We start from the raw sequence: 17,534 nt of genomic DNA, 5'->3' as shown, positions 1-17,534 counted from the left end.
TAATTAGACACTTTTGTTTACTGTGAATCGTTTAGAATAACAAGTAACAAAATTAGCCTCGCAACATGATATGCGCTTTAATACGCATTTTTGATACTGAGATCCTCTGAGATGTGATGTGAGAGACATGAAAGTAGCAGCTTGAATGTTGGAATGATATACTGCGTTTCCATCAATGACATAGTGCAAAAGGGTTCCAGAAATAAAAAAAAAAAATACGTTTCACTTTCGGCATTAAAATAAACCTTTAAAGACACACTTACTCTGAGCTATGAGGTTGTTAGTAAAGCCATTAGTTTGAATTTTCTCTACTTTTTAAAAAAACAAATTTCATGTTTAACAGCAGAATTCCTGATGAAAAACTACATTATCCATGATTCTGCAAAAATCTCCACCATTTAGAGAACTGAAACATGCAAATCATGTCAAATAAAACTCTGTAAAGAGTCTGTTTCATTTTATGTTGTGATTGACTTTGTAGCTTGGCTTGTTTGGTTTGTGGCTTGTAACTCTTAAAATGGTACTTTAAAAAACACCTCAACAATATTACAGTAATATTGCTCTGGCCAGTAATAAATACTTCTGTAACCAAAACCACCGAAAGGTGGGCGGACTTTATCAAAAGACATTGTTGGATTCTATCAAACCACTGACTGTTGCGACTGACCAATCAGAATCAAGAATTCCAGAAAGCTATATAATATTTTCTATAGTGACCCTGGATACCAAGCCAGTCATAAGGGTCAATTTACTTGCTTGAAATTGACATTTATACTGAATAAATAAGCTTTACATTGATGTATGGTTTGTTAGGATAGGACAAGAGTGAGATAAGAGTGGGTGCAGCCATTTGTCCAGCTACTTTTATTATTTTAATGTATTATCTTAATTATGAGCACACTGGTTTGTAGTGCAAACACTTTTACTGTTTACTGCACGTTGTTATTCTTCTCAATATTTCCCTTTAGCGGCTAATGAACCAGAAGTCTCACCCATAGCCTTACTTCCACATTACAGGAAAAGGTGGACAGATTTATATTTTTACATTCCCGTAATGTTAGTTGTGTTGCAAAAGCAATCATAATTCAGCATCAAATGTAAAGATATTCAAGGATTTCCTAACAAGCCATGTCTGAACTTTCTGAACCGTGGATGAAGTTCAGTTAAATGTTATCTCAAAAGATCAGCGATGATGTGCCCCATTTCAACATGCTTCAGACCCATCAAACATTTTTTCAACGTCTTAAGACAGAAAGCATTGCAGTTGCACCAACAATGGCTGGATAAATTTACACAGCCAGGCTGATATCTGTAAAAACTTGGGTCAGGTATGGGTCACATTGTACTTAAGGCAATATAAACACATACATGAGAGAGGAGCCTAACCCATGACTTGTGCTTTGAATAGAGGGACATTCGGCTTATAGTTGAGGAGAATGATGAATGGAGCTCTTTGTGACATATTCATGCTGTTTAAACACATGTACATACGCTTGCTTTCCTCAGGTAAATGCTGTTTAATTTGCCTCGGTGATGAATTCGTTCACAGTTTGCCTGGCTTTATGAACTCTATGGCAAGATTTTTGCCCCGCAAGGCAATTCGAGGGGCTTTTATCGTTTTTTTATTGAGTGTGCTTTCTGTGAACATGCTCAAAAAGGTTCAGTGTTGATCCATAGAGCCTGTGGTTGCTGTGTGATTAAGCCCCTTTCAGCCACCCTATCACTCAACACTGAAAAAAAAAGCCGTGGCTCAGCTAACTGCATTCCCCTGAGGTAACCTGTAATCCTGCAGAAGAATTTAACCTCAATAAAGAAAGCGAGAGTGAGAGAGAAAGAGAGAAAACAGAGGATCTTTAAGCTTGCTGCGTGGAGGCAGGTGTCAGACAAACTCTGCTCCCTCCCAGCCTTCTCTCACATATCACCATACTCAGCAACTCACTGAAACTGATTACTGTGCAAAACAGGTAAGCATAGCAGCCAAATTCAGTTACACAACCTATCAAGACGACAGCAATAGGCCACGATGTGGGGGACAGGACGTGAGAGAGAACAATGCAGCTCTTTCCTTTTGTCTACGGAAAGAAAACAAGCATTTTTATCTTTTAACCACATTGATTTTGTCACCTTAAAGAGACAGTTCACCTAAAAAAATAAAACTTATGTCATCGTTTATTCACCCTTAGGCCATTCCAAACCTGTTTGACTTTTTTTACATGTGCAATAAATAGGTGCTGGAGCTTTTAAGCTTTAAACATTAACTAAAAGATATCATAAAAGTAGACTTATTTGCAAAATCATAGGTGACACAAAAGCATTGTCTGAAAGTGTAACATAGTTCATTATTTAAAGGTGCCATATGTACATTTTTGACTGTACTAAAGCATATAATGTGTTTGTTCACGTTTCTTTAAAAAAAACAATACTACAACTAGTTAGTCTACTTTAAAATGTCTGTTCTGTTTCGGAATGTTTGTTTTTGTTTTGGTCTGTGTGACTCCGCCCACTGCCAGTTTACCCAGTAGCATTTCAGTTGGTGGAAAACACAGCATATTGCATCAATCCTGCACTACCAGGCAGGATCTGAGATCTACTTTTAAATTTGTGTTCCATGTCTGAATGTCTGTTTTTGTTTTGGTCTGTGTGATTTCGCCTACTGCAAAATTATCCAATAGTATTTTGACCCCCTGGGTTGCCAGTTAGCAGAAAATAAAGCATATTGCAGCCATGGAAGCCAGCGAATGAACTGGGTCTGAAATCTACTTTGAAATGTGTGTTCCATGTCGTAATGTCTATTTTTGTTTTAGTCTGTGTGATTCCACCCCCTGCCAAATTATCCAATAGTATTTTGGCACCCCGGGTTGCCAGTTAGCAGAAAATACATCGTATTGCAGCCATGGATTCTAGCATACGAACTAGGTCGGAGATCTGCTTTGAAATGTGTGTTCCGTGTCGAAATGTTTATTTTTGTTTTGGTCTGTGTGATTCCGCTCACTGCCAGTTTAGCCAATAGTATTTCACCACCCTGGGTTGCCAGATGGTGGAAAACACAGCGTATTGAAGCCACTGAAGCCAGAAAACTAACTGGGTCGGAGATCTACTTTGAAATGTGTATTCCGTGTCGGAATGTCTGTTTTTGTTTTGGTCTGTGTGATTCCGCCCACTGCCAAAGTATCCAATAGTATTTTGACACCCCGGGTTGCCATTTAGCGGAAAATGCAGCCCATTGCAGACATGGAAGCCAGCAAATTAATTGGGTCGGAGATCTACTTTGAAACGTGTGTTCTGTGTTGGAATGTCTGTTTTTGGTTTGTCTGTGTGATTCCGCCCACTGCCAAATTATCCAATAGTATTTTGACACCCTGGGTTGCCAATTAGCTGAAAATGCAGGGCACTGCAGCCATGGAAGCTAGCAAATGAACTGGTTCAGAGATCACAGATTTCACACCAACCAAATCTAAAAATCTCTATGACCAGGTGGATATTAAAACACAGATAAATCAACTTATTGACTTAGGGGCCGTTCACACAGAACATGTTTTCTGTTGTTTTTCTATGTAAACACAAGCTAGATGGACATGTATGACCATTGCACTTGCATCTCACGTCTTGCAGTGTCTGACACATAAGCCCCGCTTTTTTAAGACGCTGTGTCAAGTAAAAAAAAAATTCAACTTTTACATGCAGCGATTTGGTATGTCATCTGTTTTATTTGATGGCAACATGGTGGAGGAGGCGTTCTGTGTCTTTTTTAAAAACCATTCTTGAGCGCTTATCATGTTTTTATATGCAAAGACGCGTTCTGTGTGAACGGCCCCTTGTTCCTGCTGTGTGTTATCAATCTGGCAACCCGTTCCAGCAATATCTTGAACTGCAGTACCTTCAACACTAACTGTCAATATTACGTTCTGCATTTTAAGTTGGTGAGTTAAACTCAAGAACTGGATCTGTCCAATTTGTGAAAAAAATCATTTAGGCGTTTTTTTTTGACATATATTAGCTGATTTCTTGACTCAAAAGAAAGATTTGTTACAATGTGGACATCTAGACAAGCCTGAAAATCTCCATTTGAAGCAACATGAAGTTGAGTAAACAATGACAGAATTTTCTTTTGGGGTGAACTGTTTCTTTAAATGCTTAAGGTCCATTCCCACCAAGAAAAATAACGATAACTATAACTATAAAGTTTTAATAATCATTCCAATTCCACACCACAAATATAATAATAATGCCTTTTAGAAACAATACCACTTGGATCACTTTTAGAACAAGTTTTTCCAGCTGATGGATGATAAATACACTGACAACCAATCAGAATCCACCCAAAGTTTACGCATTTAAAGCCGCAGTCAACGTAACTGCAGATTACATGCTATTTACAGTAAATAACATTATTGTGCATTGGTGGAAGCTAATATAGTTTTCATGGTGTGAACCGACCTTTATAATGGGCTGAAGCTGATTCAAATAATTAATCATTTTATGCTGTCACAGACAGATAAATGGCATGTAATCTGTTATACTGTTTAATGTATTGATTCAGGTGAGGACGTGCGGTGTGCGAGTGTGGCTGTGTTTGCACTAAGAACAACAATAACGTAACTTGAATTGCAACACCTTTTTCTTCCTTGTTCCTTCTCTCTCTCTCTAATAAACATACAAACTGGTTCAGGCAGTTTTGTCCCTGATTGTTTGTTTCTGTGCAAAAACATGATGACAAACAGATATGGAAAAAGTCCAGTTTTCTTACATTACATCCAACTTTCTAGTTTTCAAATGCAGCCATGACATATTCCCACACGGTAAACTCTCTCAGGGTTTAGCAGGTCATATCTTGTTCATGTTAGTCAGCGCCTGGCATGTGTTCTGTCTTTTTTTCTCTCTTTCTTTTTGTTTCAGGGACTTGTTTCTAACAGCTCAGGGCTTGAGGGGCGTTTGACAGATGGCTGGAAAGTGGAGTCATCAATGCACATGTACCAACCCGCTGCTAATGGTGGCCTATCCCTCCTGCATACGGCCCTCTATTGTCTCGCCTATTGATGTCGTCTTGTGTTTCGAGGGTTACCAGGGATTCGCAGAACTGTTACCCATCAGACTGGTTGGACCACCCCAAAAGTTGGCGGGGTGGAGCGTGCAGGCCGCCTTGTAAATCTAAGCACCGATGTGTCACTCATGATAAAGTGTGAAGTAAGCTAAAGGTGAGACAAAATGATTTTTTTTCCACCCATTTTCCAGCAACTGCTGCCAAATCCTTCTTATATCCAGTATAAAAGCGGGACCATGTGGAGCACCTAATAAATAAGCAACTGTGCTCGTGCGAATAGCTTGAGCTTCAATATTTTCCGAATTATTAGAGAGCGTGAAGTACATTAGATATTTCCAAACCTTTACACACAAAGGGAAGCACAAATCCACACTGCATTTGCAGGCAACATGGGTAATAGTTTGTGGAGCACTCGCACACATTTCTGTCAAATGGATTTTGCTATATTCAACCCAGCATGCTTTAAGTCTTTAATAACATTTTTTCAAAATATGTTTATCCGACGCACAGGTCATTTGAAAATGCTCGCAAGTAAAGCTTAATCAGTCTTACCCCTGTTCTCGGCTTTGCAAGTAGCGTCTGAAGAGGACAGTAGCTGTAAAGACAAAAGATACTGCGTCTTAATAAATACACAAAAAATACTGTATGAAAATTGTGTTGCTTTTTGGTCAAATAAACCAGGACTTTTAACGCCCAATAATGGAGCCGTTTAACTTGACAAGTATTTGGCGTACAGCTTTAGCTTGTGTTTCTTGTGAAGTTATTAAGCTGACTTTTTACAATAAAGCAAACCTTTTAGATATTCATTTACAGCATGTATCTCATAAAATTTATAACTGCTGTATAATTATAAGGAAGTATTCCTGGGCTCGCATTTGCAGCATGATCTCATTAATAGTCATAGGTATTCGTATGTAAAGTGTGTTTCTTTATACAAGTTTTCATACATTTGCATTGGCACTGAATGTACAATACATTACTAAACAAATTGAAATAATCTAAAACAACCTTATAGATGTACAAATGTTTATTCATTCTATTAGACTTAAAGAATATTGAATTCAAATACATGTTATTACAGGTATAACTTGAAGAATTCATAAATATTTGTATGAACTTAACCGTAAATTACAAAAGAAAAACCTGTCAACAATCCATATTGTGCTTTTCAGTGTATGTCCAAATACCAAAAATGTACATGTAAACGTTATACAAATACTATGAATATTATGAATGCTAATACGATCAAGCTGCCATTTGCTGGATATTTTTACACACACCATTTGTGAAAACAAATAGCATGACTTTTAATATCGAACTGTAGTGGTGTAGAAAATACCTGTGTGGTGTACTGGAATTTAACTTACCTGCAATACCTGCAATGGCCAGAACTGCGACGCTAACGGCAGCTATGATGATTACCAATGTTCCACCTAAACATTATAAAAACAATAGAAACCAAGAGGATATACATTAAATTTGTGCACATATTCTTTAACCCAGGGTCAGAAATCTGAATTAATCCATAAATAGAAGAATTTTAAGTTTTTGTCAACCTCCATTAGCATCGTCTCCTGTGGATTTATCTGATCCAGGAACTTCTCCAAAATTTTCGTTAGGTGTCAAATCAAAACGTACTGTGTTCCCTGGAAAACATGCAAACACAAAGATGATATTCATTACTTAAGCAGGCTGCCATTGGTCAAGCAAGTTTTTTTTTCTGTTTACAGAGTCTATGGCTTTTCAAAGTAATACCTGTCACATAATAGTTTTTAAAGCTGTGGAACAAGTTTAGGACACTTAATATTCAGTAATATTATTTATGTGACTGCACTGACACTCTCATTGCATGAGAACAAATCTTGAACCAAACTGAACTGATCCAGGCTCTGAAACTAACTTTTCCTAGCTTTTTTACACCCATGAAGGCAGTTTTTATAATCACCTTATTATTATAAACACCATACTATGTCTTTAATAATTAATTACTTTAATCAATATTTTAAACTGTTGTCACTAAAAATAGACTTTAAAATTTTAGCCTCTGAATTATACATGTAAAACACAGGACCTCATAGGTTTGTAATATTATGACAAAAATCATTATTGTAGATCATTGCTCTGTATATTGTAATAATGATTATAATATCGACATAGGAAACAGTATAAAAACCTTTTTGTTTTGTGCCTGCGTTTTGGGCACTTCACATTCTGGCTTCACAGACAAACATGTCGGTCCATGTTATGCAGAAACTCCAGTTACAATCACTAAAGCTACGAAACATTTTTTTTAGTTATTTACATATGTGCACTGTGTTGTTTATGATGCGGGAATTCGCTCCACACAGCTCCGACGTTTTCAGCGCTGACTAATCTAAGCGCCTCTGATTGGCCAATGCATTCCTAAATGCAACAGAAACGCACTTGATTGGTTATAAGGCTCAACGCTGCACAAAACAGTGCGTAAAATCAATCTGATCAATGTAATTCCGCAAACTCACATTTTTAATTTATTTTTAAATGTTATTTTAATCGCGACAGCTTTAATACAGTGTTTAATAGTGCAGGGGCATTTTTTGCCCCTTTGTCTTAAAGTTTTGGGGCATTTTTGCCATAATCCCATGTTAATTTCCAAACTCTGAACTGAACTGAGGTTTAATGAACTTTGTAATATTATGGACCTGAACTGAATACACCTGAATACACTGAATTGACTTGAGCTGAATTATGACACTATTCTTTATTTGAATCAAGTCCATTCATAACTAATGAACTTTGCTGCATTTACACTTTTAAAGTGAATCAACAGTGAACTAAATTGAGCTTTTCACTGTCTTTTTAGAGCTGCAACTGTATATGTTTTATAATTAATGACACATAAATGCAACTGTCATTTTTCTGTTCATTACAGTGAAGCTGCTTCTTATAAACCATCTGTAAAAAAGTGAAGATGACAGATATGAACCCATATGAGCAGCATAGCTTGATGCACCTTTGAGCCAATTCTTTGTATTAATCACTAACATTTTTTTCGCCTTTTCTAGGAAATTAGATGGGAAATGAATCACAATTCTGATTGTGCTCATAGAGTTTTGCCTCCTTCCATCCCACCTCCCACCCTTCCCATCTGCCTCTGGCCAGAAGTGGTGAGCAGGGCTTGCCTTAACAGCTCAGTAATTCTATCAGAGAGCAATCATTTCGCTGATGAAGACGGACAGCTCCTCGCACAGGAGAGCTGAATGAGACTGCCAACGTCCATTAAGGGGACGGACAGTGGTGCGGATGGAGCCGGGGCTATCAGCGGCGCTCTGCTGGGAGATGCTAATTGATTGCTTTCAGGAATTAATGTGGCGGATGAGCTGGTCACGTCTTACAGTAACAACCTGTCTTCATGTTACATGTGCGACCAGAGAGGAATACCCACCTTCATCTGCAGCGTCCTCATCGTCATCTGGGTAAATGGGAATATGAAGATGGAATAGAAAAAAGTTAAAAACAGAAAATTACATTAAAAAAATAACACTGTTGCCAAATAACAATGGTTATTTACCAAACAATAGTTATCATGAAAACAAGTCAAAGTCACTTTCACCCTCAACATTAAGCAGAAATAAGACAAAATATTATTTTGCAGTATTTGCAGTTTTTGAGCTTTGTTAAACAAACAAAAAAAAAATTCCCCCATTATTCTCAATAGTGATTTTTATTATATTCACATTATATTCTGAAAAAATTTTCTGCATTTTAGTTAAATAATATTATGTATTTGTGACTCTGGACCACAAAACCAGTCATAAGTAGCACGGGTATATTTGTAGCAATAGCCATACATTGTATGGGTCAAAATTATAATTTTTTAATGCCAAAAATCATTAAGATATTATGTAAATATCATGTTCCATGAAAATATTTAGCAAATTTCCTACCATAAATATATCACAACTTAACTTTTGATTAGTCTGCATTACTTAGAACTTAATTTGGACAACTTTAAAGGTGATTTCTCAATATTTTTTTTATTTTATTTTATTTTATTTTATTTTATTTTATTTTATTTTATTTTATTTCATTTTATTTTAATTGTATTTATTTATTTATTTATTTATTTATTTACAACCTCAGATTCCAGATTTCCAGCTTTCAGATGAATACCTTATGACCCTTTTGTGGTCCAGGGTCACATTTATTCATAATATAATTTATATTCATAATATTTAATTTATAATTTGTTTATTTCAATAAATACAGATCAAGGCAAATGCAACAAAAGTTATCATGATAGTTTTAATTTAAATAATATATTTTATATTATATAAAAATATTCTGAGCAGTTTCGGGTGTAATACATTACTAAGTTTTGTATAATATAAAACTATTTTAATATATTTTGAGCAGTGCTGGGTGTAATGCAATACTAAGTTTTATATAACATACAAATATTTTTATACATTTTAAGCAGTGTTGGGTGTAATGCATTAGTAAGTAATTAATTACTATAATTTAATTACTTCTCCCTTGAAAAAGTAAAGTAAGTGATTACTTCTAATTTTTCTGTAATTAATTTAGAGTTATATTTGATGTAATTGCATTAAATACTGTACAGACTATAGAACAATAGTGGATTTAACATCAAAATGTAATGGTAGAATGTGTTTTTAATGTAGCCATCTCCCTTCAAATACTTTAATCAGTTCAAGAATAATTTATGTAATTTTATATTATTTATTTGAAAGAATTAAACAAGCAGTTTCATGACTATCCTCATTGTTTCCTGTATTGTTCAGTTGGTAGAGGTTGATTTTTGATTTAGAAAGTAATTCGTAATAAGTAATGAAATACTTTTTAGAAAGAGTAATTTAATTACACTGTTAAAAATGTGATAAGCAACTAGTAATTATTTACTCTTTTAGAGTAAGTTACCCAACACTGATTTTGAGAATGAGTTTTTGGGGAAGAAAGTGTACTTAATTGTGAGTATACACAGTATTCATGCACAATATATTCATAAGAATAATTTTTAAACTAAATATAATTTTTCTTTTGTTATTGTGGGGTGAAATATGACCCAGGCATGACAAGATAAGATTTACACTTATTCAGATTTTCAGACAACTTCAGAGATGTCATACCCATGCCATCTCCTGAAGAATTGAATTCTGGGTTGTCTGATGTTGCAGCTGTTGATTTGAATACATAAATAAGAGGTTAGAGGTCACATGAACATAGCCAGTTATTTTAAAGGTCACAACTAAATATCTTCAATGGTTATTCCACTGCCAGATAGTGAAGTTAAAGCAGCCCCCTTGTGAAATGATTATTTTAACTTGTGTATATATATAGCATTTCATTTGTCACACATTTAAGTGACTGACATCATTTGATGAAATCTCTAGTGTTAGCACGAAACTTTGAGTGTTCAAGGCGCACTGGATGAAAAGCATCTGCTAAATGGCGAGTAACAGGAGGACTGGTTCACAAGCCTGTCACTGATACAGATACTTTAGACAGACATAAGAAGAAAAAGATGGATTGAGTACAAAAATAAACATCTGAACAGGACAGAGAACTTTTGATCAAAGTGCGACAGAATAATGTAAGCCTAGATAGAATGAACTTACCTGCACCTCGAAGAATCAAAAACAGAATGAGTAAACGCAGCATCTTCTTATTCTAGGAAAAAAGATAAGGAGAAAAAATTAATCTACACATTAGAACGCTACACCTAGATTTCTCAAGAGCTTTGATACATAGTCAACCCCATGAACCTGGCCTAGTGTAACCTAGATAAATTCACTTGGAAGAACTGCTTTATCTCTCTAATCTAAAGCGGAACACAACAATCTATTACACCACTGTATGCTGTAGTTGAAAATGTATGTCAGTGTTAATAAATAACCATAGAACCAGCCCAGTATGAAACTGAACTGTGGTTACTCGGGATAAATATTACAAATTCATCAGAAGTCTTTAGTCCTTATCTCAACACAAATTTACTGTGGGCTGACTCAGTTCAAGGTTTTCAGGTCTGCGGTCTGGTGTGCACTTGTGAATGCAACTTTCTTTTTGTTTACCAAAGCACTTGAACAAGCACACTCGACGGGAAACTTATGCTGAGTGCCATGAGCTCCTTTGAGGACCATGCAGGCTAGTCATGCTAAGCAGTTTTAGCTTCATTTATTTTCCCATAACAGTAAATTCTTTAACAGTGTGGGTATTTATACAACTATGTGGGTATTTATCAATTTTGCTCCCTTGAAACCATAATGTTGTGGGGTTTTTTGGCTTTAGTTGATTTATATTCACTTCAAGGCCATCTATATGCTAGTCTTGTCCTAAAAGTTCAAATAAACCAACATAGTATATATAACAAATAATATGGACAGAATAAATGCAGTACTGTCTTTCTCTTTGTGGAAAATGGATGCAGGGGTTAATTCATATTAATAATAATAATAATTCATATTATTAATATTGCAGGGGTGCATGCAAGTTTTTCTGAAATAAAATGCATGAATGTTGCATGTATCTAATCATAGATTTGCCAGGGTGTGATGTCAATATATCTTCAACAAGTTCCTGTGAAACTTAGGTAATTATGGTAACTGTCACTTATCATCTGTGTTTAAACCCAGAATTGCAAGATATGCAGGATTGGTAGATATAAACTCGCATTTCTGAGAGAAAAGATCTGAATTGTGAGATTTAAAAAAAGTTGCAATTACTTTTTTTTTTATTTTATATATTATTTCACAAGTTCACCCTCACATCTAATCTGGTTGAGTAAACAGTAAGCATATTTTGGCGTGCTGTCCTGGGGGAGGTCTCCGAGCCCGAAATATGGCCCGAACCCAGAGAACTCCCCCCATCCCAAGTATAGGATGAGGATAGATTAAGAGTGAGGAGTTGGGGTGGAGGGGGGATGCCGAAAAAACAGTCGAATGATGGAGGTAAGTCAGCTGTGTGCTTATATATGATTTGTGCTAGCTAGACGAGTTGCACCTGTGCCAAATTAGTTGATTATCTGATCATGCTCCTCCCAAACTTTGTTATCAAACATCATATTGTATTTTATAATTATATAAATATTTAATATAATCATATATAAAACCTGAAATGCAAAATACAAACTCACAATTACAAGATGTAAACTTAAAATTCAGCGAAAAAGTTAGAATTGTGAGATGTAAACTCAAAATTCAAAGAAAAAAGTCGCAATTGTCAAAGGTAAACTCTAAAAATGTAAGAGGAAAAAAGACTCAGAATTCAGAGGGAAAAAGTCCGAATTGTGAGATGTAAGCTCAAAATTCAGAGAAAAAACTCATAAGATGTAAACTTTAAATTGTGAGAAGGTCAGATTCCTGCTTTTGTATTACAAGCTTCCCTAAGTTTTTCCCTTGTCAGGACATGAAAGAAAATGATATTTGTCAGGCCATTTCATGCAATCTTAAACTTAAAATTATTAAGCTCTTCCAGTCTGGTGGCAAGCAGACGTTGTGGCATTTTAATAGAAATTTGAATAAATGCATGCTCTCATTTCCTGTAACAGTAAAAAAGTGATTCATTGCAAACTTATGTGTGATTTGTCAACCTCACACCTTAGTGTTTTAACAACCTTCATTGTGAAACCATCTGACAAACTCCCAAATGACTTTAATCAGTGCAGCTAAAGCACAAGTACACATGGAGAAACGCTCCTCTTCAACTATTATGTTTTCAAGATTTTACTTCCGCATGGTACCTTTCCCAGAACGCCCTTGTTGTGGTCATTATCCAGGCAGATGTTTGACACACACAGCTGGCCACGCTCAGCTTCCGCTGGCTGTTACTCTTAACAATTACATGTATTTATTTTAGCTCCCACTTCGGACTAGGAAATGGGAATTATCCTGGGAATGACCTTTTCCTGAGTCTTCAAATGATTAAATATAGCACAGGCTTTTGCCATACAGTCATATAACTCCTATAATGCCCAAGCTCCAAATTCCCCTTGCGGCCTGCATATCCATCTCACAAGCCCCTGCTCTTCATCCAGATATTGTTATTGGTGCCCATTGTGTTGGGCTTCCACTTCCTGTTGTTAATTGCTGTTATGATGTCACAATAACTGGGAACTCCATATGGGGAAGTGACACTGGGACATTATACACCTGCTTTCTCCATTCATATTATAGTAGCCCAACTGGATGTCCACTTTGGACAGTTTTCCTACGCAAAGACTGTAGCTAATAATAGGCCTGTTTATAAGTGAATCAGTCACTTTTAGCTGGCACAATGGATGTTTTTGAATGAATGAACAATCTCAGATAGATACAATTTAGAATAAAGGTAAAAATTTGGAGTGAAGACAACAACATGTCCGTTTACACGAACAAGTCGACAGCAGAGGCACAAGGATTTGAATCGGTGAGTCGTTCATTGATAACGAACGCGCTGAATCATTTCATGTGAGCGATTCATTTGACTTTCCAACGTTACATTGAATACATTACATTAAAAACACTTTAGCACTGGTCGTTGTACCCCGTTCAACACGCAATAATCGTGTTAAATTTCCCAATTCCAACCTCACGAGTCACACTGATATAAACGCACCACAAGATGCTGTCACGAGAACATTTCTTCGTGTTAAAAATTATATAAAATAGTCTATATTTTTATAGAAATAATTTAAAAGTTAATAGAGCGTTTGTACTTACAGTACATCACGGTTTGGTCAGTAACCCGGACGCGTGGCAATAATGGGGAAACTTGGATGTAAACAGCATTGATTGCACGGTTAAAGTACTACTGAATACGTTGTTCTGCTAATTTATGCTTAAAAAACCGTGTGGAACCTGCTAAATCCTATAGAGAAGGACTTAGTAACCAGGGAAGGGTGCAATATTTTGACTAACTAAAGTTAATAGGTGGTAAATATATGTTCGAGTCATATTAATTAGGATATTAGCCTAATATTTCAGCTACCTGAATGGGAATAATAAAAACAAACACGAATGTTGTCAAGATTCTTGCCCTGGAAATACTGGTTCAGTTTGGCAAACCACAAACGTCTTTTGTTCCTCAGACAGTGTTTTGCACTCTTCACCTTGATTTGTTTTAACTTTTGGCAGACTATATTACTCGAAATGTTTTTTCCTGACTCAACTGATTAGTACAGCCCAAAGCATGACATTGATTGAAGTTATTAATTAAAGTTCGGTTCAATGGAATTGTTTACATTCAGTGCTGCCAATATGACCAATTGATGATGCATCATAAAACCACTCTATAACTTTAAACACTCTATGAAATATATAAAAAGATATATATTTTGTTTACAAGATAAATATATATTTAAAAATAATTGCAATTTTATGCTGCGCCATTTTATTCCGCTTTTTTCTGAGGTGCTGTGGATATCCGACTCAGAATGGAATTCCGTTAGTAATTTTAAATAGCAGGCAAAGAAAATTCCAAGCTGTGAGTGTGTCTGGAGCGCACCATTACTCCCTAACAGAACTAAGTGGTGGATTAGCATGAGGGACAGGTCATGACAATGTTGACAAAAGCAAGAATATGAGTAATGCATCTGACGCTGTCAAATGAGCTCCATTTGTACAACAACCTGTGAGTACTTGGAACTGTGCTGAGCAGAGAGGAGAGTTTTCTTTGACCCTGGCAAGTCTATATTTGTTAGTCTAATTAGCAAATTATCATATTATAGTAACAGCAGCAGAAAGCAGACTGGAACTCTTTGTTCTAATTGCACCGTCATGTCTTCATCTGTGGTGTCTTGAATGTGTCAAAAACTCTTAATAAGTGGAAATGAAAGAAGCATCATGGTAGTGATAGCTACCAGTATGTCTGTCTTAATGATAGGCTGTCTTGGCAAACTCATCCATAAGGGACTGCGGTACTTGTGAAAAAAGGAAACAGGCTCTCCATAAAGAGAGAAAGATTGTGGTGAGTTAGCTTGTCTCGTAATTTAGAATTTCCACGCTCAATTCAGGTCGTCACGGCAAGAGAGATTCTCTCAATTAAGCTGTTAATCACAAGATGTGGGACTGGTTGTCGGAGCAAGCACAATCCAGGCTTGTAAAAATGTGACAGCAAATCTCCCATCAACAGTAACCTACAGCCGTCTGAAACCCCCTCCGACCCCCTCCCTAAATTCCAATTTGGTGCGCCGTGCTGCCTCGGAGAAATAATAAGCTGAACCAATTTGAAAATATTTATCAGTGCAGTCCAATGCCTGCGAGTTGACAGTCCTCCTGAAGCTTGTGTTGCTGAACAATTGGCTAATATATTTGTGTGCATTTGAATTCAAATTGAATTTGGTTTATTCTCCAGCTTTTGCACTTGTTTTGCCTCCACCTAATTTGTGCTCTATCATTAATACATACAGTACTGCAAAAGAGGCCCAACATTGGCCTGAAGCAAAGCCACCAATGAAAACCACTTTTATACTCATAAAATCATAAATCAACACACAGTATAACAGGATTTTTTCATTTTGCTTTGTCTGTGATTTCTGCATCTGCAGGCTGGTTTGCTAATGGTGGTATGCCAATGCTGGCGAAAAGTTGCCGGCACGCTATGAAGGGGAAAAAATACACATTTGAAATAAAAACCACAGCTAAGGGATGACAGAGGTTTTGGTCGTGGCATCACCTTCTTTAGCGTCTAATTGTCTGTTTTCCTTTATATTCTGCGGGTCTTTTTTTGCAACTCTTTGCCTATTTGGATTATTGTGGTTTACACGCCTAGACTGTTTAGGTGTGGTGAATTTTTGGCGTTTTCTTCAGAATGTTAATGTTAAAAGCATTGGAAAAGTAGTCTGGGGATGTTTTAGGGATAAGAAAATATGTACATAGATACAGTAGGTTTTAAATAAGCTTAAACAAGTTAAGGGTAGAATTGCTTGATATGAGCTGATGGATATGCAGTAAATTAAATTAAATCATTTGCAATCAGTTTTACTTTCATAACACGGTGTATTTTGGAGAAAACCGGATATTTAATGAGAAAAATGTAGAATGGGACATGATTCGGTACATCAGAAATTGGGTGTTGCGTACTAGAATTGACCGGAACAAATGTAAGTTTGCTCAAACAATGATTAAACAGCTATTTGGAAATTGGTTAACGTTATCCAGAAGAAAAGCAAGCAAGTTTCATTTCACATTTGTGAGTAAAGATTGCAAAGCTAAACATTTTTCTATATTCTCTATTCTCTATTGTCACAAAAAGAGCATGAATAAGCTAGCATTGTAGGTCAGCTGATTTCATGTAAAAGCAGATGAGGACAGGGTCAAAGAAAAAAAATATGGAAATGATTTTGTGCAGGACTAAAAAATATTTCCACCAGAAAATCCAGAACAGGAGCAAACGAACTGGTGACTAAGAAACTGCCTTGCTCCGTTCTTATGGAAATTAATCTCGTCTGATTGTTTACTTCGTCTGAGTCACAAACTGTCGTCCATGTCTCAAACATATCTAGGCCAGGCTCAGCTAACAACTCCCAGTTGAATCAGTAAGTCTGTTTATAATATTCAGGTTCCATAAAACACAGCTACACACTGTGTCCTAACCACACGTGACAATACAAGTTTATAACTGATATAGGACAAACTGATTAGGACAAAAACACTTAATGCACATTAGTTTGGCATGCAACATTTTCTTTTTCTGAAGGTTTCTTGTTATAAACTCATAACAATGAGGCTGTATTGCAGCTGCTTAATTTAAGTTATTTTTAACTGAACATATTGTTGCTTTATTCCCTATTATGCCAGCTCCCAAAGTGTGAATACATGTTCTGCCAGCTCTTTTCTTTATTTCACACATCCACATCTGGCTTAATGGCACTTGTGACCTGTTATATATCTCAGCAAAGATTCTAAACATAGACAGCCATCTTTTGATCTACAGTTCCTCACTGCCAGCACCTTGTATGAACCAAAAACCTCAACACCGCAGATATGTGCCTAAAGTTAATAGACATGGTTTTGGTAAATGTTTAAATTTAACCTGAATTGAAAGTGAAAGACTTGTGGGATAGTAAAAACTTGGTTTATATAAGACGCACAAACAAATGCTTCACAGGTGTGATTGCTTGAGACAGAAGCTGAAAAACAGGAGGTTGAAATCCTGCTTTGGTCGTATTTCCTTTAAACGGTCTATGAGCGAGACATTCAATAAAAGCACAGATCAAAAAAACACCATACAACAGAAAATATTACGTATAAGAGGGAAGTCAGAGAGTTTGAATTAGGTTTAAAGCCAAAATTTATTACAAAATACAAGTTTTGTTATCATTTACTCAACCCATCATTCTAAACTAGTTTTACGGTGATAAATATATAACAATATCATAAAACTATTACTTCTGAAGTCATATAATAATCCTATAGTCGCCATTCATAGCAACTGCATGAAAAAGAGTGACCAGCACACAATTCAAAGGGTTCTTCTTTTTGCATTTCACATAAGAACAAAGTTAGAATGGCACGAG

At 36.1% G+C, this 17,534-nt stretch overlaps 1 protein-coding gene across 3 annotated transcripts in view; it reads right to left on the bottom strand.

Annotated features, from left to right (window-relative positions):
- Positions 1-17,534, bottom strand: part of si:dkey-262k9.2 (uncharacterized) — a 34,802-nt gene that overhangs the window by 3,148 nt on the left and 14,120 nt on the right. For all 3 annotated transcript variants that reach the window (XM_051129288.1, XM_051129290.1, XM_051129289.1), the window contains 6 exons: positions 10,660-10,711; positions 10,171-10,218; positions 8,466-8,492; positions 6,598-6,687; positions 6,409-6,474; positions 5,594-5,636 (listed from right to left, as the gene is read on the bottom strand). In XM_051129288.1, the coding sequence (XP_050985245.1) occupies positions 5,594-5,636; positions 6,409-6,474; positions 6,598-6,687; positions 8,466-8,492; positions 10,171-10,218; positions 10,660-10,702 (317 nt within the window). In that variant the 5' untranslated portion in view covers positions 10,703-10,711. The remainder of the gene's footprint in view (positions 1-5,593; positions 5,637-6,408; positions 6,475-6,597; positions 6,688-8,465; positions 8,493-10,170; positions 10,219-10,659; positions 10,712-17,534) is intronic.

The sequence above is a fragment of the Labeo rohita genome, chromosome 15, assembly GCF_022985175.1.
Source record: "Labeo rohita strain BAU-BD-2019 chromosome 15, IGBB_LRoh.1.0, whole genome shotgun sequence".
NCBI lineage: Eukaryota > Metazoa > Chordata > Actinopteri > Cypriniformes > Cyprinidae > Labeo > Labeo rohita.
Note: the sequence above shows the minus strand (reverse complement) of the source record. Positions and strands in the feature narration are given on the sequence as shown.